Consider the following 27,900-nt stretch of genomic DNA (forward strand, 5'->3'; position numbering starts at 1 on the left):
ACACTCATACATCACTCTGCTCTTCACAGTGAAACTGATAAAAACGGAGAAGTCACCAGAGAAGGAATGGCATGCTCTCATCAAAAACAGACATAACACAGAGTTCCTCTGAAAATCCCTCTAAGGTGGATACACTAGTTGAAAAGAGGTTTGATATATAATTTTCAAACATTTCTATTTAATTATGGCAAGTTAAGGTGTAGCGTCGCTTGGCCCTAAGGTTTTCTGAAGAAAAGCTTCAAACTTCTTTTGAGTTTCTCCTGTATGGTCACTAAGCACGTCTCTAACGTAGCTCTGTTGTCAGATTCACTCATGCTTTGAAGATTGCCTTCATCCCCACCCCCACCTATAAGCAGTAAAATATATGTGTTTTTAATTGCTCTTTAAATTTCATAAACCAAAATAACATATGGTTGTTTACAAAAATCTAATTAGCATGTTTACCTAAATACGTTTTCATGGTTCTGAAGACATTAAAATTAAAATGCAAATTATAATGTGAATATGATAACTGTGGAAGAATATTTAAGCACTCTGCCAGCAGGCATCACATACCCCATGCTCTTAGTTTGCCATCTTGTTGGATCTTGCCCTGAATAAAGAAGGCAGAGCCTTACCTACAAGTTAGAAGCCTTTGTTCTATAATCTCTTATGACACTATTAATAAAGCTGAATATTTTAAAGATACATTATTAATATAGCAAAAATAAACTCAGCTATCCAACATTTTCTAATTAATGCTTAAAAGAAACCAATGACAGAACGATTAGGGAAGAAGAAAGTTCAATTGTTAGTAAAATAATCCTAGCACAAATAATATTTGGGAAGAGCAATTCAAAAATATTCTATGGAGACAATACATCATCAGAACGTTTTCAGAGCCACTGAGACCACAGTCTGGTGTCAGGCCTTGGTATCAGACGGCGAGCTGGAGGCGATCAAGGCTTTTGGAGAGCTGAGTTTTTATGGGCTTACCTGAGGACTCCTGTGGCAATCCTGAAATACTACATGTAGAAACACACAAGGCAGAAGGGACCCACCAGCTGGTCAATAAAACTATGATTGGTTATCAATTTTTGGACTACGTATGGTTTATTTGAAAAGGAACAAAATAATACCTGTGCATTTATTAATTGTTCTGTATGCCCTAAAGGATGATGAGGTTTAAGAAAGGAATGTGTGTTGCCATGGTCCTTGTAAACCCAGCGGGTTTTAGGGAATTGCAAGTAACAGTAGCCAACACTAAACACTAGTGCTAAGCACCTCACATCCATTATTTCCATTTAATCCTTACAAAAATTCCATGAGGAAACAGCCTTCTGTTTGGACAATATTAGGCATCATACTTCTGATTTTCAATACAGATATGATTCATGTAACAACTTTTTGTTACGTAACTTCTGCTGTATGAAGAGAAAAGAACTCTGCAAACTGAAGCCAATAGAATTACTCACTAGAAAAATAGTATCATCCAGAACAATAGCAACTACCATTTATTAGCAAGGCATGGGGCTAACTGCTTTACACATATTATCTTCCAACACACGGTATCGATTATCTCACACAACATGTGTGAAGCCAATTCCGTCGCCTGTGTTTTACAGAGGAGAGAACGGAAACTCTGAGGAATTATGGACATGATGACACTTCCTCAGCGCAAGTGGCAGAGCCAAGCTTCTAACAGTTTTGCCCAATGAATCTTTTCTTGACTGCTTGTCATGGAATCAACTGTATTCCTCCAAAAGGTATGGCCAAGTCCTCACTCGATTCCTGTGAATGTGGCCTTATTTGGAGATAGGATCTTTGCAGGTGGCATTAAGTTAAAGGACCTCAAAATAAAACTATTCTGGATTCAGGATGGGCTAAGATGCTAGGATTTTAGGATTGTGCATATGTTTAATAAGACACACTAAAATCAGAAAAATCTTTAAAGAACAAATTGAAGTCTACAAGGACTCTTCCAACTATCGACTGGAGAATCTCACCTCTAAATAGGGAAAATCTAGCCTTACCTTATCTGAGGAGAGAAAAAAGTGACAACCTATATTTTATATTGTGATAAGGAGTGAATTTTATGTACAAGCTCCAACTACCAATGCAAATTTCTTTGGATTTTATGATGAAGATAATTACTTGAACTCAATTGCATTTAAACAACTATGTAAAATATGTTTTCTCTGAGATTATGCTATGTAATATCTTCAAAACTCAGCAAAGTGCATTGAAATACTCTTTATATGAATAACTCTCTATAAATAATATTGTATTGTTAAACTGCTCATTTTTTTCTTTTTTCTTTTTTTACAATAGAATGAGAGCTTTCTTTATATGGAAAAACTCTAATACCATGTCTTTTTCACTGCCCGCAGCTTTAAACATTTTCAGAGGCAGAAACTACAGTAATAGCAGTTTGCAAATGAAGTGGTTTGTAAATCTTAAACTACAATTTTATTCCAAACAACACAATGACTAAAAAAAAAAAAACTCTAAGGAGAGATGAAACTGTAAAGTATTTTATTTGGTAGATTTGATGTTGCTGGATATGTTTTCAATAAAAAAATTTCCTCCATTTAAATAGCATCTACATCTTTCCACCAAAACCTTTCTTCCACATTATCTGCCCACGACAGGAGTGAGGTTTAACATCTTGTGCTTGCCCAATTATTCAGATGCATTATTCATTTCCTTTCTGCTTATGTATTTCACTGTTTGAAATTTCCTTCAGAATTAAAAAAAAATAATAATAAAAGGAAATAGTCATAGCTACAGTATATCTCTTATTTATTAACTCTTTCTCAAAAAGCCAGTGCTGTTAATGATACACCGCTTATATTTAGTAATATTCAGATGAAGTTTGGAACATGTTTTATTATTTTAGCTCGTAAGGCTTGAAGTATTTTTTAAAAGCTTCAATTGATTATTGTATTACTTAACTTATATTGAAAATTATTTTTTTTATTTTGAGAGTCATAAAGAAATACAGATTGCCTTTGATTCTTATCTCTTTCATTTCCTCTGATTTTTTTCAGTGATTCATTTAAACATACTACGAACTGAAAGCAGTGTCATTTCAGTTGGTCTGCCTCTGGAAATTCATTATCCTAGTCTCCAGCCTTCGACGTTCTTCTCGCTTGTTCCCTGGAGCCATGGTTGGTGCTGCCCTAGGGCTGCGGTCATCATCAGCAGCAGGCTTTTCATTTAGATTCAAGGGGAGCCATGTAAAGCAGGCAGCTGGAGGAGGAGGAAGAGGCAACAGGAGCTCCTGATGGAGTAGCAGGATGATGAGATTATTTTTTCTGGGATAGCTGGGAGGCAGCACGTTCAGTGGAAGGAGGATGAGCTTTAGATTCCGTCCAACTGAACCCAAACTACGGATGCCCTCTCTAGGGATAATTACTTCACTTCTCAGAGCCTCATTTTTCACTTGGCTGAAAAATGGGATTAAGGAAGTTGTAAGGATTAAATAAAATAATTTACGTGATAGATAGCACAGTGATCAGAACATGAATGCTGCTCAGTTACACGGTAATTACCTTCCATTAGTTCCTATACTCAAACAACTTTGCTTTTTCCTTCTAGATAAAACAATCCCAACGGCAGAACTGCAACAGTGTAGCAGCTTGGGCATTTGGCTGTGCTACTGACATATCTCATGTGGAATTTGTAGAATAAAAGAAAATTTTAAAGATATACACCAATTGCTTTGTTTGGTAACATTGCTGGTTATTGGCAAATGTGTAGTAGAATAAAATCCACTGATTCCTAGTCCGGAATAGGAGATCTTATTATATTTTCATAAATGACTTATGAGAAAAAATAAAATGCTGCCTCCAGTGATCGTTCCTGTCCATTATTATAAGGCCAAATGAAGACTGTATGCTGAAATAGAAATACTTCTGATTTTGTGGGCTGAAGATCAAACTTGGCTTTGGGTAGCTTTGAATCCAGCTACAGTCAAAGCAAAGCTAGGCGATTTTTTGAAACAGAAGCAGCAACATTGTGAAGGATCAAATAATAATTAAAAAAAAAAATCAATGCAGATAAGAATGGTCTTGTGAATTTTAAGCCATAATGGTGCCTTATGTAACAGCAGGGTCCACTGTGGATATACTGGCGCTGATGGAAGTGGTTCCTGAAAGCAGGAAGGTGACGGTTTGAAGTCTGAAGAGCATCTAAAAATGTGGTATGTCTGATATCTGTATTTTAACAGGGAATATGTATTAAAAAATACCGAAAAGTCGGCTACCTGGGTCACTTTCTGAATTACACAAACCTCCTAAAAGATATTCCCTGTTATGCTAACTGCTTTGCCACACGCCCACCTAGAAAAAAAGGAGGCGGGAGACTAGAAATTATAAGGAAGATAAGACTTTTATACAGAAGCATCTAATATTGGATCATATGAAATATTTTCTGCGACTGTTTACTATGCTATCCTATTTAAACAGTTCATATTTAGAAAGTTAACAGGGTATTTGCGTGTTATTTATATTTCATTAGTAGATCATTTGTGTTAATTCCTATTAACTTTTGGTTATTAGGAATGGGGTCAGAACAATATCTTTCTGTAACACAACTTTTCCTATAGAAAAAAAATATCAGATTTGACATATTTCAATTTATAATACCTTGTCTAGGAATTTAGCCCATTTTAATGCTCAGGATTCCCTTAAATGATTTCATCCTGACATTTTAAAAGTACGTCTTTGAACAAAAAGGTCTCTTGAGTGTGGAATCAACATTTCCACACTCTAATGAATTCTGTAGAAAAGGGAGACACAGAATCCCAGAGGGCTCCCCTTAATTTAGAGCAATATAGCCCTTTTTAAATGGTTCTTCCTCTATCTATGATAGTTGATAAGCTGAAGACTGAATAGACAGACCTGTAAACATATCCTGGTACAAGTACATACTGTTCCATTTATTTTGGGGCCATCCCATTCAAACTGGTCTGTCCATACCGTCAGCAGGGACTGGGTCTCTGGCAGAGGAGATAATTAATGGGGGAGGGCATTAACCTTGAGGACAGAGTACTTGAGAACCCCACACAAAGCATCCAGACTTGAGCTTCACCCACCATGTCTCACGAATCCCACTGTGCTACCTGCCATCAGTAGCTGCTCTATGACGACAATCTGGGAAACATTCTCTGTCGCAACCTACTTTTAGGGATTTAAAATTCTTATTAGAAGGTGTAAGGTGTAAGTCGACCTAGTTATTTTGACCAAATAACTTCTTATTTTTTTCCCAGATGAACACTACTGGACACTCACTTTTCATGAGACATAATTTGAAAAATGAGGCTCTTGAGTCTGGTTATAGCTGATGGGCTGTTTTCTCGGCAGTGTTCTGAGAGCGACAGCCCCGTGAAGGAGGCCAGGTCCTCCCCCACTCCCCCTGGCTTCCCTTACTGTCACTGAACGGTGGCAGAAGCATCTGCTCCAGGTGCCCAAGAGAACGTCAAGGGGCACTCACACACTGCGCACTGGGACCTGGGCTGCAAGCCTCCTCTTTATCACTGCAGCTGTGTATTCAAGATTGAGGATGGGCTTGGGCCACATGGGCCCAAGAACCAGGAGGAGAAAAACCCAGAAAATTCAGAATCTCAGAAGACTGTTTCAGATCTTTAAGAACCGGGTAACATGTCTTCACATGTATTTTACAGACTACCACATTCACTTTAGTCAGAAGCGATTAACAACAGAAGATGATCTCCCCATGGGAAAGACAGATAAGAAAACATCAATGCCATCGCTAAAAAGATGGGATCCAGGGAGAATCCAAATTTCCAGAGTTCTGGAGGAGGGTAAACAGGATCCTAGGTTACCTGCTATTACTGCTGCTTCCTGAAGAGATGACGTGGGTAGACGATACTTAGAGGGGAGAACGTGGTCTAGGTTCTGGCTGTAAGGGAAGCTGAGGGGTAAAGTCAAAACCCAGAGGTGGCGCTGATGTGACAGAAGGATGAACGAGGCCACAGATGAATCCCAGAAGGGGACGACAGGGGTGCAGACTGGGAGCCAAAGCAACGCTGAATTGTCTGAGCCCACAGACCAGAGAGTGGAGCGCACCCAGGTACCCAGAGACTCTCTCCAGGTGGACAAACTGGGGAGCTGAGAGCTCCTTGAACTGAGGCATTGTTCCCTAACAGGAAGCCTGTACAGCAGTGTCACGCTGCCCTAACTACGAATTCTCACAACCAGGGTGGGCAAAGACGCAAGTAGCTGACAGTGTACGGCAGGTTGGAGCACAATGTTATTTGACAACGTCCTTCAAAAGCCTTGACAAAGTACATAGCCTCTGACACATTAATTCCACTTTAGGACTTCATTTTAAGAAAATCAATGAGGGACCTATGCAAAGATATGGTCAAAGGCTATTAATTTTAATATTATCATAAAGATTTTTGATAAAATATTTAGATATGAAAATTCATGCTACAGAAATTATTTATTTGTATTGAAAGATTTTCACTGGATTTTGTTAAATTAAGTAACATCAGCCTAAGTAGAGTCTTACTTTCTGTATTATACCATTAAGCACAGGAAAGTCTAATAGGATGACAATGGGGATGTAAGTAGTAGTTATTGCTGGGTGGTGGACAGCAGGGGAGTTTTACCTCATCTCTATTTGCTTTGAGAAACTTAATATCTATCCTTTGTTTATCTGAGTTTTATTCTTTTTTTCCTAGAGCTAACATAAATTAGTTGTTAGAAAAAATAATGTTTTTAGAAAGACCTGGTATCACTACATCCCCATGAGAATGGCTGAAAAGATACAGACACACAAATGCTGGCAAGGACACAAAGTAATGGAAACTGTCATACTCTGCTGTTAGAATTACTTTGAAAAACCAGCAGCATCTAGTAAAGCTGAACATACACATATACCAAAGTCTAGACTCCAGGCATCTATCTTCCAGAAATGTGTGTGTATGCATTTGTAGATACATACTCACCAAAAGACATACATAAGAATGTTCGTGGGAACACTATTAGGATTACCTTCAAACTGGAAACAACCCAAATATCCATCTACAGTAAGACACAAGCCCAGCTGCAGTGAACACACATACAAAGAAATGGGGATGAACTATATACTGCCTTCAACATAGACACATCTGCCAAATTTAATATTGAGCGAAGGGAGCTAGTCATCAAAGAGCACACTGACATGAAGTTCAAAAACAGGAAAATATATACTTGGTTTCAGAAGTCCGGACAATATCATCTTTGGGGAAGTAGGTCCTACACAGGTTGTCAAGGGTCTGCCAGGCACAGTAATATTTTATTTCTTGGTCTGAGTCCTGGTTACCTGGGTATATTTATTTTGTGAAAAGTAATCCAGCTTTACATCATGATTTTTAGACATATCTCTATGGATATTATATTTTAACAAAATTTGACTTCAAGAAAATTGCTGGTTGGAGGTTGGGGACAGGAGTGAGTTAGACCCGGGAACCACCTGGCATGTACACTGGATGGGAGAGGGGTGAGTAACTAACAGCGTTGCTGTTAGAGCCACAGATGTGAATCCCTGTTTTGTGGCTCCTAGCGATGCGAGCAACAGAAAAAAACAACAGATGAGGCCAGAGATATAGTCAGGGGCCAGACCCTGAAAGACCCTGTGAAGTCGAGATAAGGGTGCTGATCTTCATTCTACAACCTGAAGCCATTCATGCAAACAGCGCAGGGCCAGAGAGAGTTCACAGCAATGAAAGGGCGGGAGCTGCGCTGTGCTGGGCCCGAGGGATGACATCCCGAAGCGCTCTGTTTCCTGCTCCAGCCAAAGCACAGCTCGATCTTGAAGGAGAGACAAAAGGTTGAACTTAATTCTGAGGATAACTCTTAAAATTGTGGCAGAAAACCCAAAAGGGTGCAGGGAGAGCAAGACTATACAATCTTGAGATACAATTTTCATTGTATGTAAGAGTTCGCAGACTCAGTGGCAGGTTTAGAAGCAGGAGAAATGTTATTTGGGGGTGAAACTAAATACCTTTCCCTTCGTTTTAGCCAGAGACCCTGCTTTCTCCCCGCCCCCCGCTCTCCATGAAAGAACACTCTTCACAAAAATTCTTCCACTGTCCTCTAATTACTGCCATAGACAAATATCCAAATACCATATTTTGCTCTCCATGCTGGCAAATGCACTTAGCATAATTCCTTTGCCAGAAATGCATTTAAGAGAAATGCAATGTTCTAACTTGATGATACTCACTTAAAAATAAATAGTTGTATAACAATCATGGAAATAGAAATATTTATTTTGTAAAATGAGATAAAACCTCCTAAAATCTAGTAGAAACTTTACTTGAAAAAAAAAAAGCCACCGATAAAATGAGGTAATTGAAACTAACAATAAAAGTGGCAATTTAAAAGTACAAAATTAAAAATAAAATGTGCCTCAATTTAAATATTTTACCATTATTTGACAACAGCAAATATTAGAATATGTTGAAAAATCACTATATTAAAGGAAAATGACTAAAATGATCAATAAACTTTGCCTACTAGTTTAACTATTATACTTTAAAAAATATTCTCCAAATATATAAAGGGTTTTCCAGAGAAATAAAATTGGAGCTGTGTTTGCATTACATCAAAAGAAAACCAATCATTACATTGATTTGGGGAATCTTTGACATATGTATTAATAAAAAATAGTGTACGGAACTAGTGTAAACCCATTAGATTCTACTTCTACATACTTATAAACAGGTAACTTTTGTTCTCAGAGAATATGATAAGCAATTATATAATATCCCTATTGAAATTATGAGTTATATAAAATATAAACATAAAGTGGTAAAATATGCTAAACCTTTATCCTTTCACTAACAAAAAGTATCTCATGCTAAACTGACTTTTTTGAACTGATCATTTCTTAATTTTATGAGCATATGGACAATTTATTAGTCTTGACTACATGCTATCTGACCTTTTAATAAAAATACAGGAATGGAAAGCACTAAGGATCCTCATAGTCACATTAACTTCTTTCTCACATTAATCGCTGGTTTCTTTTCTCAGTGAGGGGGACGAAAGGAAAGTGTTAATACTTTGGTGTCATCACAGATGGAACAGAAAACCTGCTTTTACATTTCCAGTGTCACCATTTCACACATTAAAGCTAAGTGACAACTACCTCTTCAATCTTTCTTTAGCAAAGAAACACTCTGAGTACACCTCAGAATGTGATGATCCAGAGAGATTATCAGTGTGGTTTCCCAAAGAATGTGGGTTTTAGAGTCCAAATGTGGCTGTGCACATTGGCTTTACAGTTAGTATATCAGGGGCGCTATGAACGTGTCCAAACCCACCGAACCTCATTTTTCTCATCCATGTGATTATCTATTTCTACCTCCCAATGCTCTTTGAACAATAAAACAGATAAGAAAAATACAGGTAACGGTAAGTTGTCTAGCAAAGAACTGATATTGTGTAAATTTTGTTTTCCTTCTTTCTTTCGTGTATTTACCAATGGTACTGTCAAAGGAATTGCTTTTCTAGATCAAGCCCTAGTAACTGGGCACTAAGATCATATTTGAAGTAAGACGATGACTCTCATTTTTGTTTTTTGTAGACACTACATTGATGTACAAGATGAAAAATGGTGTATTTTTTTTTCTAAGGCTCCCATAACAAAAGTCCACAGATGGTATCTTAAACCATAGAAATCTGTTTTCTCACAGTTCTGGAGGCTAAAAGTGTAAGATCAAGGTGTCATGGGGTTCGTTTTAATCTGAGGCCTCTGTCCTTGGCTTGTAGACGGCTGTCTTCTTGCTGTGTCTTCAGGTACTCTCTCTCTCTGTGCATATTCCTGCTTCTCTCTGCATGTCCTAATTGACTCTTCTTAACGGGCACTAGGGGACTGGATTAGAGCCCACCCTAACAGCCTCATTTTAACTTATCTCTTTAAAGGCCCTGCCACATTCTGAGGTACTGGGGATTAGGGGTTCAACAGATGAATTTGGAGGGACATAATTACAGGAACACAAATTTCAGTGTGTGTGGGGTATGGAAAAATTTTAGTATTTTCAATTATTTAAATGATTTAAATTCTAGAAACAAAATGAGACTTTAGTAGAGAAATTTTCTTCCCTATAGTATTACAAGGGTTAAAAATGATGTCTACGGAAGACGACATTAAACATCACTCACTATCTGTCCCCCAGCCCTTTAAAGCACGAGCTCCCCAACCCCACACTGTAGTTACTCTGAACACTTGGAATAATCTTAGAGTATCAGTTACAACCGATTTTTTAAAAGAATGAGTCCCTCCACACCCAGTCTTCAGCACTGTCTCTGAAGGGTAAAAGGGGTGGCCTGGCCGCATTCACTGCTTTGGGGTGATGCTCTTTTGTACATATGACATCTTCTTTTTTTAGCCAAGGCTGGGGGCCTTGACCTGGAAGCTGTTGTAAGGCTGGGAGAGTTCATGGTTTCCCTGAAATGTATGCCGAATGGTGTGTGAAGCCATATCATTTCCCTGTGGAGATGCTTCGCTGGTCTTCGCAGAGCATTGAAACGGTTTTGTTCTGTCCTTCATTCATTCAACTAATGTTTATTACAGCAGTGTTTACGACCATGTGCCAGGCGCAGCTTTAAATGTTGGTCACCCAGGGATGAACCAGAAAGACAGCAGCCCCGTCTTCACAGAGCTAACATTCTTGACCCCAAAAAGGCTAGAGAGCCCAAATCTAAAGCTGAAGGTTCCCTGTTACTGGTTTCTCCTTGGATTCTAAAACCGAATAATTACCCTACTTGATTGGTTTACAAATGAATATCTTCCAAGTCATCTATAAACATTAAGACATTTTACTTGTTCCCATTAAAGAAGTAATTACGGGAAGTCATGTTTACTACTTTTAAAATTACATCTCTATAAATTACATGTATGCATAAGTAAATACTTATATATGTTATATGTATTTGTATATGTATAATATATAAAACTTTTGTTTTAAATTATTTTAATACTATGCATTTCTATCTCCTAAAGAAAATGGAAAGTTTTTATTAGTTTAATACTATGTTAATGTCTTAGCGATTAAACAGATTTTGGTGCACAGAAAACTGGACTCTATTTTTATTCTCCACAGAACCTCGCAAAGTCACTTACATAAAGTCAATATCCAGGAAATGTTGGTACAAAGAATTAATGAGTTGCAGGATGGATGAATGCATAAATAAACACGTCCATATTTAGAAATAAAGGCTTTTAAAAGCTAAACTGCTTTTGTGGTTACAACTGCAAACAGTATATAACCTAGTAATTCCAGGGCACCAGTCCATGAGGGAAACACAATTGAAAACCATTTCCTACAGGCAGTGAGTTCTTGGCCAGGTTGCTTTTAGCAACCTAAGGGGTCTGTAAATTACAGACCGAGGGCAAGAATGGACTAGACCTTCTGTCGTACTTAACCTTGTCTTTTATGCAAACAAAAGCCAAAACCCCCTTTCTGGTATTGGCTCACCCTCTCTCCACAGTACATTCTTTGAACTGAGGGGACTTCATTTAGCTTTGCTTCTTTTTCTTTTCGTTTCTTTTCAACAACATTGTTATAACAGGGCTACTTAAACAGCCACTTGAAAGGCCTTTGAAGCAGGAGCACTCGGTAGGGACCTGAATAATTTTCTCTTTTCTACAAACTAAAATATATCATAGAGTTTTTAAGAAATAAAATCAAAATGTACCAAAAATTGCTGGAGTCATGTTTAATTGATTGAATTTGTCGGCTTTCCTTGGTTGTGTTCGTTTACTAGGTATTTTAGGTGGTAAGATGATAGAGGCCAAGAGGCTTATACAGATGTTACTAAAGTTCTCCAGAACATTTTTTAAAATGTAGTAATTGCAGTAGCCTAAAGGAATGGAAGACATGGAAATAATGAACTATTAAGCTAACGAGTTAGCGCCAACAGGAATTCCTATAACCAAGTTCCGAGCAGGCTACTGTTAAGGTAAGAAGTGCCCATTACTCACTCGTACGCATACAAGTACCATCTGCTACTTGATGGTATCGCTTATCTCTTTGCAAAAAAAGAGAAGCCTTTAGGGATGGTGGGCCTGATGTTCTGGGCTAATTATAAGTTAGGTAATTATATCTTGCTCAGCTACATTTCCACGTAGTTTTATCTGAATTTCCTGCCTAACCCCTACACCTTAATTTCATGCCCTACTCAACTCCTGCCGAGAGCTGCACTGCACTGTTAATCAGCCCTTGATCTGGAAGCAGATGCAAGGACTGAGCCATGCCGTCGGTGGGCTGATGGGCTCCTGACCACCCTGGGGTGTTACCTGTCAGGCTGCGATGGAGATGCAGAACCTGGCATGTGCTTCGTAGAGGGTAAAGGGAGGGTATTTATTGGGAAGAGTGTCTGATATTGCATTTACTTTATGTAAATCAGATTTGGGGGTTGCATATTTAATTAATATATGTACCATCTGGGTATTATGGCAAACAAGTTGAAAGTGGTATTGAATTTTCTGAGAAAGGACTGGCCTTTCTTGTAAGCCCACAAGAGCACCAAGACGCAGGCATGAGAGTTTGGGATGGTGAATCACTCAGGGAGAGCATTTTGGTACTTATATTAGTGACAGAGGTGGCTCTGGTGATTGAGATGTCAGTGAAAGCTTTGATCGGAGTAGTGTTATACCACAGTACAAGTTGGAAGACTAGAGGGGGCGCGTATCGAGAGAGATCACCAGGAGGAACAGCTGCATTTGGAGGGCCGGAGCCGTTTTCCCTGAAGCCCAGCAGCAGTGCACAGTACGACTGGATTCCACTACTGCAGAGCTCAGCGAGGCTGCCTGAGCCAGCAGGGGCTGCAGGCCAAAGGGAGGGACTGGACTTGACTGCACAGGGTGAAATGCCTCTTTGGCTAAAATTCTGTTTCTGGAAATAAAAATATATAGCTTAAAGTTAAAAGGCAAAAATGTTAGAAAAGTTACAGAAAGAAAATGGCATCAAATATGCAATAAAATCATTTCGGTTCTTGAGACAAAGGGAGGGAAAACATGGAAGTTCGGGGCTGGATTAACTGGTGTGTTACGTCTATGATATGGCTGAGAGAGGAGGTCAGGACCAGGACAGGAAAGGGGCCCGGGACAGACATAATATCATCAGGAAATATATTTTTAAGTGGTTAGGAACAACCACACCAGGGCAGCAGCACCTTGAACACAGGAGTTGGAGACAAGCACTTACGTATTAATGTGTATGTTTGTGGGGGATGAAGCTTCTGTCAGGGGAAGAGGACATGCTTCCACAGGTCTCAGACCTCCCTCGACAAGGGCCTCGACGGCGTATAGGGCCAACGTTTGGTACAATGTGACTTCAGAGGCTCACCAGTCTCCCACCCTCCTACTTCTCTCTAGGCAGAAAATGTTTAAAAGACCTTTAATAGGAGATCACTACCTTAAGGAATCAGGCCTTATTCATTTTGTAGCCTCTAACAGAAATTAGTATAGTACCTTAAACACTGGTTCAGAGAATGAACAAATAAATGAAGGAATAAATGAACAACTTCGAAATTAAATATGAAGACTTTCAAATGCAAAACTAGTATGTACAAGGTGGTATAGGAACTAAAACCTTTTTATATTAAATTTTAAATTAAGCAATAAACGTAAAATGTCTGGCAGCAGAGTCTTATCCATCTCGGGATTCTAAGTGAGACAACGTGAGCACTAGGTCTCAGATGGAATTCACACGGGAGGGGCAATGCGGGAAAGATGTGTGGACCCTGGGTACCAGAGTCGTTAAAAATTAGAGCACCATAACCTTTGCCTCTCTGGATAAGCAGAGTTGGTGAGAAAACAGGGACTCAAAGGACGAGGAAGTTCTCTATTAAGAGGGAAAATGTGCTGACTGAAGAGAATAAATTGCAAAGACAGGCTCCTTTGAACAATCTTGTTAAGGGCTGGCTTATTTACCATAATAGTTTGTGCATATATCAAGAGCTGTTTCTAGGAGCTTGTCTGATCCTGAGCGACATGGCATAACTTACGTGACCACTGCTTTGTGTGTTTCATAAACAGACATGAATATTATTTATGAGTGGCATAGTTATAAAGAAATCTAAATCTCAATGTATTAATTAATTTAAATGTCATTTTACATTCTGAAAACATCCAAGTGGACTCTCAGGAGAACTAATGAATCAGAGGATACAAAGTTATTTTTATTATTTGCAAACACTGAGAAAATATTTGTGTTTTGTTATTTTGTTTTCCACCTCATTTCAGTTTCTTTGTTATTCTTTCAAAGCAATCTCTTAGGGGAAAAAAAGGCATTATGAAAATGTAGCATCAAGTGATGCTTTGTATTACATCACCTCATTAAGCAACATCCTGGTAGGTTTCTGAAGTTCTTTAAAAGAAAATCCATTCTGCTCTCTCCTTTTCCTTCTTGGGGGTAAATCTGTTATCAGTCTTAAATTTAATATATCTGGCTATAAATTAATTGTATTACTCTCCAGTCATTGCCACTTGTATTTCCTCTGTGTTATCTTTTTTTATATCATCAAATGACAGCTTTCCAGTGGAGTTCCATGCAAACATGCATGGCTTGCCTTTAGAATTTTCAACAATAACACATGGATAGATAACAAGGTTTATTCACCCCAGTGGTTTTTCCATCTTAGTAAGATTTGTTATCACAAAAGCTTTCCGGGGAGTAAATGGTTTCGCATGTCCTATATAAGACTTTTTTCTTTTCTTTTCTTTCTTTCTTTTTTTTTTTTTTTTGCTGAGCTAGTATTTCTTCATAGTCAATTCCAACTTGAGAGCTCTAATATGAAGAAAGTATTCGAAATATCTATAAAAGCTACTAAGAAGTAAAGCATTACATCTGCATATTCCATTTGGTCCCCATGGGGGGCAAAAATTCAAGTTTCCTGGACATGAATGAAACATCTCAATCCTCATTATTTCTTTCCCTTCTCAGTACTAAAATAACATTAAGGATTTAGTTATGTGTAGGCCTCATCTTCTAAGTCTATCTAGTTTTCAGTTTCTTTGTCTTTCTTGTTCTTTGGAAAGGAAATCCAGTTATCTATACGCAATAATATAGCATTAGAAATCCTTTCCCCACAAAAATATAGGATTGGAAAGAACTTTAAGAAATCATCTCTGTTGTCTTATGTTGTCAGTGTTGGGGTCTTGGGGGCTTCCCTGAAAATGAGATTGTCCTCTTCGAGTTTTGAAAATAAGATTGTCCTCTGCAAGTTAAACTAAAATATCAATACTTAACGAAAGGATTGGAACAAAATTACCACAAAGAGACTAAATGGCTCCCAGGCTAGCAAGACTCCCTGTAATCTGCCTGATTATCTTAACAGAGCTAAACCATAAAGGAGAGGGTCAGAAGGGAGCTGGAAAGATGGGTCAATACGGAGGCAAAAAGAGTGTGATCAAGATGAACTTTCCACCCAACTGCAGCCTAACAAACAGGGCTCCACGGTCCAAAGAGTCTATGACCTTAAATTCTCAAATCATACTTTGCTCCTCATATTCCAATTCCATGCTCAAAAAGCAGGCTTCTGATTCTAATTTGGCTCTCCGCATAGTAACCCTACCGGGAGAGACTGGGCAGAGTAGAGAATGAAAGCCTCCAGTCCCTTCAGCATTATATTTTTTCATCACAAACTGACGCATCGCCATCCTGGTTTATAATCTGGTGCTCCACGTACCTTGCCCTCACAGAATGCACCAGCGAGACCACCCTATCCCGTTGGCAGTTGCTCTTCTCATTTAAATTCATATCGTGGCATTTTGATTGTATATCTCAATCTTGCAGACTCTGATTATATTTCAAGATCAAACTGGAGCGTGCTGATAAATCAAGTTCTATCAAAAGAATATGACTTTGAATCATGGAAAACTCTTTAAGGTCATGTAAGGAATTTTGAGAGTCAGCCTTCAAGACTTCCCCATGTGACACAATTTCAGTCGCCACAATTTGATGCAGAAAGCTAAGTTTCTTTTCCTTTCTGAGACTTCTGTATATAGGTAAGTATTTCATCTGTACTATTCAAAGAAGTTGCTTCAGATAAAATCTCTACTAAATCCTTTCTAATACAAGTAAATTCAAATTTCTTTGTTTTTCTATTTTCTCATTAAAAATGGAATTTCCAAGGCAGTTCAACATTACTTTTATTTTGTTAAGGACTTTGTTTGCAGACTTTTCCCCTACAAATATAACCCCAATTATATTTGTCCTCCTCAGATTTAAAAAAAAATTTCTCTAGACCACGCCTACACGTATTTTATACATTTTACCTGAGATGCATTGTCGCTACCTCGAGGTGATACTCAAAATGTATAACAACGATACTGAGTGGTAGTGGAAAAACCATGTCTTAAAGAAAAAAAACTGGTTATATATTTCTAGACTATTTTATCCAAGATGATTTTTTAATCCATATTCAGTCTATGTTACCTTAGATCCTCCTCTTTCGTACTGGAACGAAGCCAACCCTTCCCCACTGGGTATGTATCTGTTGTTGGTAAAATACCCTGGTTTCAGCAATGTGGTTTTCGAGTTACATTTGGTTTTATTTTTTTCCACCTCTGTCACTTTTAATCTTATATTCACTTGTAGTTGATAATTTAGTAAATTACGGTCAACTTTTAGTTGTCTACAGTCTGATTATTTTCCCCACTAATGCTGTTTTCAAATTTAACAGCAAACACGTATTTCATATAAGTAATTTGATTTGTTGGTATTTCAAATAAGCTCTGATTATGGTTACTTTCAAGAAGGCTAAGCCACATAGTATGGAAGTCTATCAGAACTAACCAGTTTCCCTTTTCAGGGGCAGTTCTGCTTGGGTAGGTTACTTTGCAATCATGGAAGAGTGTGTGTGTGTTTGGTATTTATATATTTAAAACACATATAGGTAAATTACATTATCACAGACACATATGCTCTGGTACATATCCCAAAGGGTCATATACGTATATATACATACATATACATATACACACACACACATTCCTATATATGTCATATGCATAATGAAGATTGGTACTTGCTTATTTGAACAGCTGAACAGTATCTATTCCAAGAATGGAAGAGAAAATAATAATAAATTGCCTAGGGACAGAGGGAGGAAAGAAGCCATTGGCACTGAGAACCCTGCAACTTCGTTATCGTGTTTGGAGTGCATTTGTAGATACTGGTTACACTCGTATCTAAAAACTTATTTTAAAATATTGCAAGGTCAAATATTCATTTTAAAATTATCTACTATATTAAGCTACTTTTTTTGCTGAATTTTATTAGCGTTGAATAATATGTATCTGGTGATTCTAAAATTCAAGTTTTGTGAAAGGCTGTACCGTTGGGAAGCACACACTTCTTTTCTGCTGTGGTTGACATTACTGCATTAATGCTGCCTATTTCTATATTAAAAGTTATTCTACCAGTTCTCTCCATGCAAACTCATAACCGGGTAAAGGAGGGGAAACCTCTGTCTGTCCATGATTACGTATTAAGCTTCATTTAGTAGACTGGACCATTTCATAATATTGGTTTTCTTAATTTTGTTGCTTTGATCACCTTTCCAGTTTGATGCTTTGAAATGAAAGAAAAGTTTTTAAAAATTTGGTTCCTAGAGACCTTTAGATAGCTTCCTGCTAAGAAGAAAAATTAATTTTTAAGATTTGGGCTACCTAGATTAATATGATTTTATAAAAATTATGAGACTGAATACAATAAATGGTCTGGCTGGACAGTCCTGTCGAGTGAGCTGCTTGTTCCAGCCATTCTCCCCCGTTCTCTCTAGCCTGGCCCTCCTGCCCACGGCCCTCTCCCCTCCCCCACATTCAGCCTGCACACTAAGTCCCCTCCCTCCTGTGACCAGTGCAGAGCCACTTCTAAGGAGAAAAGAAGTGTGTGCTTCCTCTCTTCCTCCTACTTACAAGAGCTAACTGAGAGTTATTTTATTCTTTTTTGACAGAAACCAATTCTCTGTCCTAAGAGAACACATCTCTACGGATATCGGTGTCAGTGTCCCAGTGCGGTCCCTCAGGTACCGCCCGCCCACTGGCAGACCGGTCATCTCTGCTCTTCCTCATTCTAACAGGATCTCTGAACAAACTGTCAACAGCAAAAGGATAAGGTGCACGGTTTAAGTATGCTAGTTTCTTCTGAAAAGATCAAAAAATAAGAAAAAAGGAAACATCAACATTTGTTTCATATCTTATGCCTAAGAAGAAGTGGATAACCTTTCGCAACATTCTTCTATTTCATCAATATACAATTCAGCTGCTCTATTTGAAATATCTTGATATTAAAAACATGAAAGTCAAGTGCTCTATAGAAAGAAAAACATGTTTTTTTATTTCTTTCACATCAAATGTTTTTCAATATGGTTCCAAAATTACTGTCATCTAAACCACATTTTTTAATATACTTGTCAGTGCCAAATAAGGAATGTTAGAAAAAAGAGGTAGGATTTCAAAATGAAGCTTTTGTAGCTTTTGTAAAAGTCTCTTTTGGCTTATTGCTTAACAAAAATGCTTCAGCCTTCATTTTCACTTATGCTGAAAGCACATACTAAGCCCCAGTCTGGAAGAAATTCAAAATTTCCCAACTGATTAGCTTATTAGGTGGCTCCATTTTCTCTCTCTCTCCCTGTTCCTTCCCTTTCTCTTTCCTTCCTTCTCTCCCTTGATCTCATTCTCCCTCCCTCTTTCCTTCCTCCCCTTCCTTTTTCCCTCCCTGTTTTGACATTTTTGGTAGAAAATATATGCGGTCTAGAAGCATATAAGCTTAGATTTCAATCTTGGTTTGGACCCTCAACACCACATTTAGGTCAGTTAATTAACCCTTCTGAAGTTAAGTTTCCTCAGTTATAAAACGGAAGTAGTGATGTGTAACGTACAAAGTTTTGGGGGTGGACGAAATGAGCCAATATGTGTAAATGTCTGTGATAAGCACGTAATACTAATGCCATTTCCCCTTCATTTATATCGCAAACTAATTTGGAGATAATTATTTTTAAGTATTCATTTACCCAACTATATAGATGACAATACATTCAGTTTGAATTCCAGATCCAATACCAAGAGAAAAAGAGTAATCATTTCCTCTAAGAGAATTTAAGATATGGGGTGAAGGTCAGAGTGGCCGTGGCATCCTAGTCGACTAACACTGCCACATAACTCACTGTCATAAAAACTACCCGTTGCTGGTTCTGGTAAATCGTAAGCGAACACGCAGCGTAATAGAATCCAGCTGCTATTTGGGTGACCTAGAATTTTGGAGAAGTTCTATCATTCTTTGATGGGGGAATAATTTGGAAAACATATAGTCTTTAAAGTAAAATTTATGTTATTTCATTCAGGTGCAATTCTATAAAAATGAGTAATTTCTACTTTATTTCTCTGAGCTTTTTTATTTTGTATGCCAATGGGATTGGATCCAATTACAAAAACTTTAAAAAAACTGCAAAGTGAAGTTGATGGGGTGACGGAACTCTCCTCAGCTTCCTTGAGGTGTGGCCACGGGCTGCTCTGTCTGGATCCACGGAGATGCTTCCCCTCAGCGAGAAGCCTGAGTGAATAAAGGAGCTTGTCATGCAGTGTTCCTGGTGGACACGTGACATCTTGGTTTAGAAGTGGCGTAAAGCTGTCTACAATTTTTTTTTAAACAACACAGAGAAAAGAAAAATCTTCGTCTTTGACTTATCTTCCTGAGTAAAGTTGATTTACTTGGTTCATTCAAATCGCCATTGCTATAACCATTTAAAATGATATTTTATTTGGCAATTTGACACCAGGCTTAAATGCGCCCTCATCAGAAATGGAGAGATAAGAGGATGGAAGATCCCTCAACACCTCTGACAGGTTGAGCTCCCCCGTCTACGCTGACACACAGAAGTAACTGTTGCACAGTTGAGGGAATAAATCATTGCTACTCTAGGACTTCTCAGCTGTTCATTTGAAAAATAACCCTCGCTGGCTCTGATGGTTACTTTCATGTGTCGACTTAATCCAGTTATTCAACCGGACAGCAACCTCGGTATTGCTGTGCAGGTATTGGCAGACGTCATGAAAGTCCATTATCAGCTGCCTGTGAGGAAGTGTGATTGTGCCAGTTAATCCGACGGGCCCGGTTCAGGCAGTGGAAAGGTCTTAAGCATAACGCTGAGGTGCTCCTGCGGACAGCAGCTCCAGCTCCTTCCTGAGTTCCCGGCTGCCTTTCCTGACAGTGTGTCCCAGTCCCGAACCTGCCCAGCCGCGCCTCACGACTGCATAAACCAACGCTGAACGATCAACCACTGAACAGGTATCTTTTACTGGTTCTGTTTCTCTGGTTGAATCTAGGGTGAAACAGTAGCCAACAGAACTCTAAACCCCTATTTCCTCTTATCCCTAAAGCCTCCCCAAATAACTCCTGCTCTTCCCTCCAGACGTAACCCTTGCAGACAAGGGAGGAGGGATGACGTACTGCAAAATACACATAATACAAATTTTAAAACTCACTGTGAATTCTAGACTTTCTCAATCTTTTACCCAAGATGTACCAGTAAAATCCCTTCAGTTTTTATAAAGGTCATATACAAAATGACTTTATTTTTATTATAAAAAAAGTTTCTGTCCATTTTTTAAGTCAAACGCTACTTAAAAAGCATTATCTTTGCTTTCCTTGTATTTTCACAGCACCTAGCAGAGTATTTTGTATTCAGTAAATGTTTGCTGAATGAATAACTGAATAATTTCTTAATAGTATTCTAGACATTCCCAAGTGATTTTTATAGTGAAAACTTTGATTCTTTTTTTTTTTCATTATCATGTTTAGGAGAGGTATTTTTAAACATAATTTAAAAAATCTGATCGATTAGGTGTATCCTCATTTTATGATGCCACTAAAATGGCTAATTTTAAAGATAATGTACAGTACATAAACATATTTCTGATCTAAGTACGTGAAAAGACGATTTCCAAATGCTACAGTGATATAGGATCGCTTCAAAGTTTCCATTCATTCCTATTTCAGTTGTCACAAAAACTAAGCCACACACATAGGCACTCACAAAATAAAATGGCAGAAATGAAAAAAGTCTTCACCAAGTTATAGAAGGTCAATGCTCTTCAAAGTCTCACCCAAAAGCTCAAAAAGCTGGCAACATGAAATGCAGTAAGTAGCCTTTTAGGAGAAGCAAGTTGAGCTATGCTCAATAAATTTTACCTTAAGATTAATTTCTTAATCAGAAATACTGGACTTGAGCAAAGGTCACTTGGCTAATAGCATTTCTAACCGTAGACAGAAAAAGTGAATAAACAGAGGGAAAATGTTTCCCACGGTGGCTGAAGAGATGGGGCGGCTACAGACCTGCGGGGTGAGCTGCAGCCTCACTGCTGTAGTTTCTCAGGCGTGTCAGAAAAGTTTGTCAAAACTAGGTTTGCATTTGATCCCCAGCTTTCTCACTTCTTTAGCTATAATGACCTTTGGGGAGTTTATTCGCATTTTTGAGCCCTAGTTTGCAAATTAGAGATAATAAAATCTACTTTGCATAACTTTGAGGGTTAAATTAGATAAAATGGCCAGAATGGTATTGGTCAATAGAATTTAATGAAAATTTCTACTTTTCTTTGATCTCACTTCTCAGAAGAGCAGGTGTTCTGTTTTTTTCTGTGTGTTATTTATGTGTGTTTTTTTTTTTTTTTAAACCAAGGCAAATTCCATACTCTTTTCTCTCCTGGGGTCTATTATATTCCTTTCCTTTCTTATATCGTTAACCCCATCCTCTCCACTGCCTCCTCCATTTGTAAACTTACTCATAACTCCCTCATCCTTAAAATCACCCCAAATTACCAAACCTTGCTTTGGCTCTGCCTTCGGATTAAGCAGCAATTTTATATTTAGCTATCTCTTCAGCACCTAACGTTTTGAAAACCTTCACTCACTGTTTCTTTCTCCCATTCGTTCTCTGGTGGGTCTGCCCAGCAGACCACGCCAACAGGAAACGCCAGTGGCCTCCCCACAGCAAAGCCAGGGGCTCACTTCCTCTCTACGATGTCTCAGCACTGACTGCACCTCAGTGCTCTTGTTTTGCTTGCTTGTTTTGTTTACTTTTTACTTGTTTGTTTATTGTCAAATGCTCATTTCCCTTAGCATCCCCATTATAAGGCTTTCCTAATCTCTCTTCCTACTGCTCTAATCACTACTTTTGAGTCCCTGTAATTGGCTGCGTCCTCTCCCTCAAATACTTTTCCAAACTGGTGTTTTCCTTCTTTCTGTGTTCCTTTCCTGCTCCTCCCGTGAACTCTCCGAGTCATCGCGGGAAGGCATTAAGCTACTCAGTCACCCACTTCACCTTTACTCCAGGTTCCTGGGGAAACCGCATTTCCCCGTCCCTAAAGTCACTCCACATATAAGCAGTAACGAATCCTGTTGATTCTACTATCTGAGCTTTAAAAAAGGGACTCTTTCCTCTTGATCCCCAGCACACCTTCCAGCCACTCGGTCTCGTGTATGCTCCTGACGCACGGAGTGGGACCGTCTCTTCAAACGGGCCCGCCCGGCCCTTCCTCCATCTGGTTTCTGGGTCTCTGCGTAAGAGCCAGAATCCTCCGACTTAGGTCACCTCTGTACCCTTGGAGTGAAACCCCGAACATCGTGCAGTCTCAGGACTGTTCTCCTCAGTCTCCCCTCCTTTCTCTCTCTCCCTTGAATTCTCTACTCCAGCCATTCTGACCGCTCCATTTCCTTCAAAGAACTGTGTCCTTGACCTCCATTTTAGAATCACTGCACATTCTGACATCCCTAACCAAGAATTATCCCTGCATTTTTTTCTTAGTTAACTTATATGAATCTGTCATATCTCATATATAATTTCTGGTACACAAGAAATAATACATATTTGTGCGTTGATTATCTCATCCATTATTCCAGTTGAGACTTTCATCAACTCCTTTCCACAGTGTGAAACAGCCTCTAACTATTCTCCCTGTGACCATTCTGTCCCTTTTAACTACAGTGTCCTCTATGAAGATTCCAGTTGCCTGGGTGTGAAATTTAATTTTCTAATTTTATCTTTTCGTTATTACCACCTTCCTTGCTTGTCCAATTTGATTATATCCTCCAATTTTAGTACAGTTATTTAATATAATAATTAATTAGATAAATGATTCTTTTGATTAATATACCAACAAGTCACAACAAATCTCATTTACTGAAAATGCTAATCATTTTTTGCAAATGGGCCATGTTTTTATCCATGTTTTTCAAAAGTTAAACATCATGGTTTCTTATAATGCATAGCATAAATTCACTTCTCCAAAGTTAAAATTTTTTTTTTCTACAAATAGGTTATAAGTTACAATGTCAGAGTCATGTTTTCTTGTCTTTTGGATGCCACTAAATCACAGTTTGGTATCATAAAAGTATATTGAATTTTACACAGCTTACTTTATAGGCAAAAAATTGTGAACATAACTCTTTCAATAGATACAAAATCTAATAGTAAACTACCCAAAAGGATGGATAATTTACATTGCTTCTTTCAACAAAAGAAGTAATAAAACTATGACTTATGAGAACTAGACTACGTTGAGAAATTAAAAGAAATGAAACACTGGAAAACAATGAAAACAACACTAAATATAGTCAGAAAATAGGAAATATCAACTTTATACCTCTACAGTTATAAATTTTTATATATGTAGGAAACAAATACTTCGGAAAATTCTTAAGTAGAAAGTATAATGATCTGTAAAATACATACATGAGTATAGTGCACCTAAGATATACAAATAGGTATTTAAAAGCAGGCTACAAATCTTATCCAAATATAGAGAAATATTTTGTCCATCTAAAAGCATTCGGATTGCTAAGACTTTACTCAAATGGGATCTCATGCAACTTTCTCTTGGTGTCTATTTATCAAATTCAAATTCTTAGATACTTATTTCAGAAGTAGATTTCACTGTTTAATGTTTTTTGCCTTTCATCAGTTGCTGTATAATTACATTTGCAGTTTCTGATGTATAAATATAAACATGCTAACTTTTTATTTCATATTTTTAGTTTTGGATAGCCACTAATGATTTTCTCTGGGTAGAATTAATTTGCTCATTCCCAAAATGGTATGCTTCATTTCAAACAGGCTCTCCTATGGAATAAAATAACTTTATCTTGTTTCTATGTCTTTTATAAAGTTGATTATGGACAATTGAATTCTAATTACATTGTGAGATTAGATATGATTGTAAAGCATGGCAAAATCATTACTTTAAAATTGATTCCACTTTTAAATTTTATGTAATAAAAAAATTGATAACACCGATAGCACTGCAAGTCATATATTATCATCCTTGTAAAAGTTGTGAGAAACCGATAATGAGTAATTCTACATTTGTTAGCTAATAGTATGGTACAACCAAACATTTATCAAAATAAAAACGAGGTCCACAGGCATACAAAATCAACTCCTTATCATAAGTGTCGTTAGGAACTACAGAGCCCCAAATGAACTCTTTAGGGTAAGGCACTTAAAACAAAGAATGACATTTTAAGTGCATAGCTATTACAAACTCATTTGATATTCATTTTAATTGCCATGACTATAACGAATATACTTTGTATTCAAACAGATGTCCCGAGTATGACTGACTACAGAAGTTCCACTATAATTCAGTCTTAGTTAAGAATGAGCAAATGGATATTTAAAATTGGATGTTACCAGGAAGGAGAAAAAAACAAATTACAGCAGCATTAGCTCCTTAAAACAGCAAATTAATAAAGATTTTTATTAAATTGTGTTCTTTCTTACTGGGGCATATACAGAACACAACAATACAGGGAAACTTGTTATATCAGCCGCGCCTTTTCCTCGCCTCAGCTGTTCTATGGATTAATCAGCCTGGAGCATGGAAATTGGGAACGTGAAAAATGACTCACGTGAAAGGGAGGCTGAAATTCACTCTACAATATTTTTAGAGACTGGCCTATGAACGAGATTTAATTTTTTATAATTACTATGTCAATTTATTTTACCTGAATGAGCAGGTAATTATGTGTGCAATTTTATTTCAATTGGCCAGACAAGTTCTAATACCTCCTTTAATCTCCTCGCACGTGGAAGACTGACACCTAAAAGTCTAACATGAGAAAAGTTCTCGCCCTAAATTAGAGATGGTGTTTATCAGTGTTTGGTTTGTAGAACTACCCAGGGATGTCTGGTAAAAGCAAACATTCGTGGGCCACGACCAAGTTCTACCAAATCAGAGTTCTGGGAATCAGCACTTTGACAAGCAACCTAAAAATTCTGAGGTACACACTTGTTTAAAAGCAGCTGTCTGATAGTTGGATGAGGTAATATTTAAAACTATATATTTTTCATTTCATTCCAATAGCAAACATTTATTAAATATTGATGCTATGTGAATGAAAGTTTAATACACACAGTTTGCAAAAAGGCAAGAAGTATATGATAAACCGATTGTCAAAGTACATTTATTAAGTATAATAATAACCTACAAATGTCTGGAGACACAATGTCTGAATGACTGGAAACGCAAAATAGTGTTCTTACTGTGCAGACTGGCAATGCACGATTTCAATTTAGTAGTTCTTCTCCTGAAAAGGTGTCTGGAGGTTGAAGTGTGTTTAGCTTATTACTGGAAAATGTAACTGGAGTATTGTTTAATAACAAATTCATCCTATTTTTCCTGATGTTTCGAACAGTCTGTGTTTTGCACAGGAGGGTGAGTGGCTGGGGAAAGGACGGAGGTTTCATCGAGGGAAGAGAGGGATGAACTGCAAGACGAGCAGCTCTAAACGGAGACTGATTTTCTTTCAGGTGAACTTTCCTCGGGTCTAAATTGTAAGTTAAACTCATTTGGAAGTTAAACTCATCGAAGTTGCATTTTGCTTTTTAACCACCAGAGCAAAATTCAAAAAGTGAAAGTTGACTTTGGAGTTTAATCGAAGAAAGGAAGAAAATCGATGTTACCATGTTATTTTTTTGGGGGCAGCAATCCGCCCTCAGCCTATCCAAATCCCAGGATTGGAGATGAAATGATGGAAATCTTGGAATGAACTTCAATAAGGAGTATGCACTTGTGAGCTGAGTGCAGACAAGCCGATGAGACTCACTCATTGTGCCTCGTGCCCTGGATTTTCTATAATTCTTGACTGACTTTTCCTAGCACTGGAAATAAGATCCAGAGAAAGGCTATAAGCGACGGTGAACCGAAAAACCAGTTGGGCTGTAGGAACCTTAAAGATTTTCCATTGCCCACGGCAGTGGTTCTCAAAAAGTGGTCTGTAGTCCAGCAACATTAACATCACTTTCTTAGAGTCCATAGCTTATATGTGTCTGTAATTTTAGCACCAGGACGGCTCTGTACATAAGAAGCACTCAGGTCTTCAAAATACTGCATACTGTTTTGCTTAAAACTCTTCTCTGTAAGCTACTCCCCATAACACTGGCTCCAATACAACATAGATTTTTGGCATTGAACAGCCCACTGGTCTCTGCCATAATGCCACTTCCAAAGTTGCTTAATATTAAAAAAGACAATATACTATTTGCTACTTACTAAGTCCTTAAATAATAAGCATTTAGTATACTACTTCATTAAATTCTCACACTTACCCTGAAATACAGGCATTATCATTCCTATTTGACTGATAAAGACACTGGACACTGAGTCATGAGTTCAATTAACTGCCCCAAAGTCACATACCTGGGGAGTTGCAAGGCTAAGAAGAGTGACCCTATGTTTCTCTGACTCAAAGTACATCCTTATTCCCACTATGTTACACCATAGACTGGAACTGAATGTTCTGTCCACATGTTGAACATACTGCCAAGAACCCCAGAGCGGATAGCTTTTGTGGTAAAGATACGTCCAACATCTTTTTGGGAAACCATTTTCTACACTAACATACATGTGTGTGCACCCACGTGCATACAAACACACATCCTGAAGCATTGCTAGAAGTAAGCGATCATGAAAAAACAATTAGCAATTAAGTTGGACTTGAGACAGATACTGTTCAACGACTACAGACAACAATGCTCTAAATTCTATCGCTATTCTATATGCTACTCACCTGCAGACAGCCTTTGGCATGCTTTCATCTTTACATTAAAGACAACCAAAGAACTCAAAGAGAATGACTCGAACGTTCACAAGGAGCCCTGATAAACTTTTGCCCAAAGTAGCTACTGATAATTAAGAACCAGAAACACTCACTCACACACACATATATGTATATAAAATTGAAAATCTGTAAATTTAAAACAAGAGGATATATAGTTTTTAAATCACACTTTCTTAGCTTTGCTCCCCAGAACACAAAGCAAGTAATTCTATTTTGCTTTTTCACAGCTGCCTGCACTTTTCAGACTGGACTCTAAGATGACAAGCCACACCTGTTGGGATTGTTTAGGCTATTCCAAGCACCAGCCGAGACAGTAATTAGAAGTAACATTCCATTCTCAGCCTACCTGGGGTGTTCAACAACCTGGACATCTTGCAGAAGTAGGAGACGTACTGCTCACAGTACTCGGCGCTGCTGGTGATGGCACTGATCTGGTCTGTGGAGGCGCTGTAGATGAGCTGTGTCACCGAGTACTTTTCCGGGTTGTAGCCCACCACCGTCGTCTGCATCTGCAGATCGTGAGACACTATGGTCCACACTTTGTCTTCTGTGGGGAGAGAAGCCACCACAACGAGCCATTAGCAAGCAGGCACCTCTTCAAGTGTCGGAAAATAACTGAGCTACTCTCCCACCACTGTCTTCCCCGAACTGACGCACGACAGAGAAGAGGGTGGGAATTCTTAACGCAAGCCCCACCTCTTCTCACGCCTGAGTTCTGCTTACACAGACAAAGTAGAAAAGTCTTATTTTTTTTTAAATTAAAAACAAATGCAAGA

General features: G+C 38.1%; 1 protein-coding gene across 1 annotated transcript in view; it reads right to left on the bottom strand.

Moving 5' to 3' along the window:
• CNTNAP2 (contactin associated protein like 2) overlaps positions 1-27,900 on the bottom strand; it is a 1,631,342-nt gene that overhangs the window by 502,112 nt on the left and 1,101,330 nt on the right. Inside the window, exon 13 of the mRNA XM_025039033.1 lies at positions 27,471-27,671. Within this exon, the coding sequence (XP_024894801.1) occupies positions 27,471-27,671 (201 nt within the window). The remainder of the gene's footprint in view (positions 1-27,470; positions 27,672-27,900) is intronic.

This window comes from Pteropus alecto, unplaced genomic scaffold (assembly GCF_000325575.1).
Source record: "Pteropus alecto unplaced genomic scaffold, ASM32557v1 scaffold48, whole genome shotgun sequence".
NCBI lineage: Eukaryota > Metazoa > Chordata > Mammalia > Chiroptera > Pteropodidae > Pteropus > Pteropus alecto.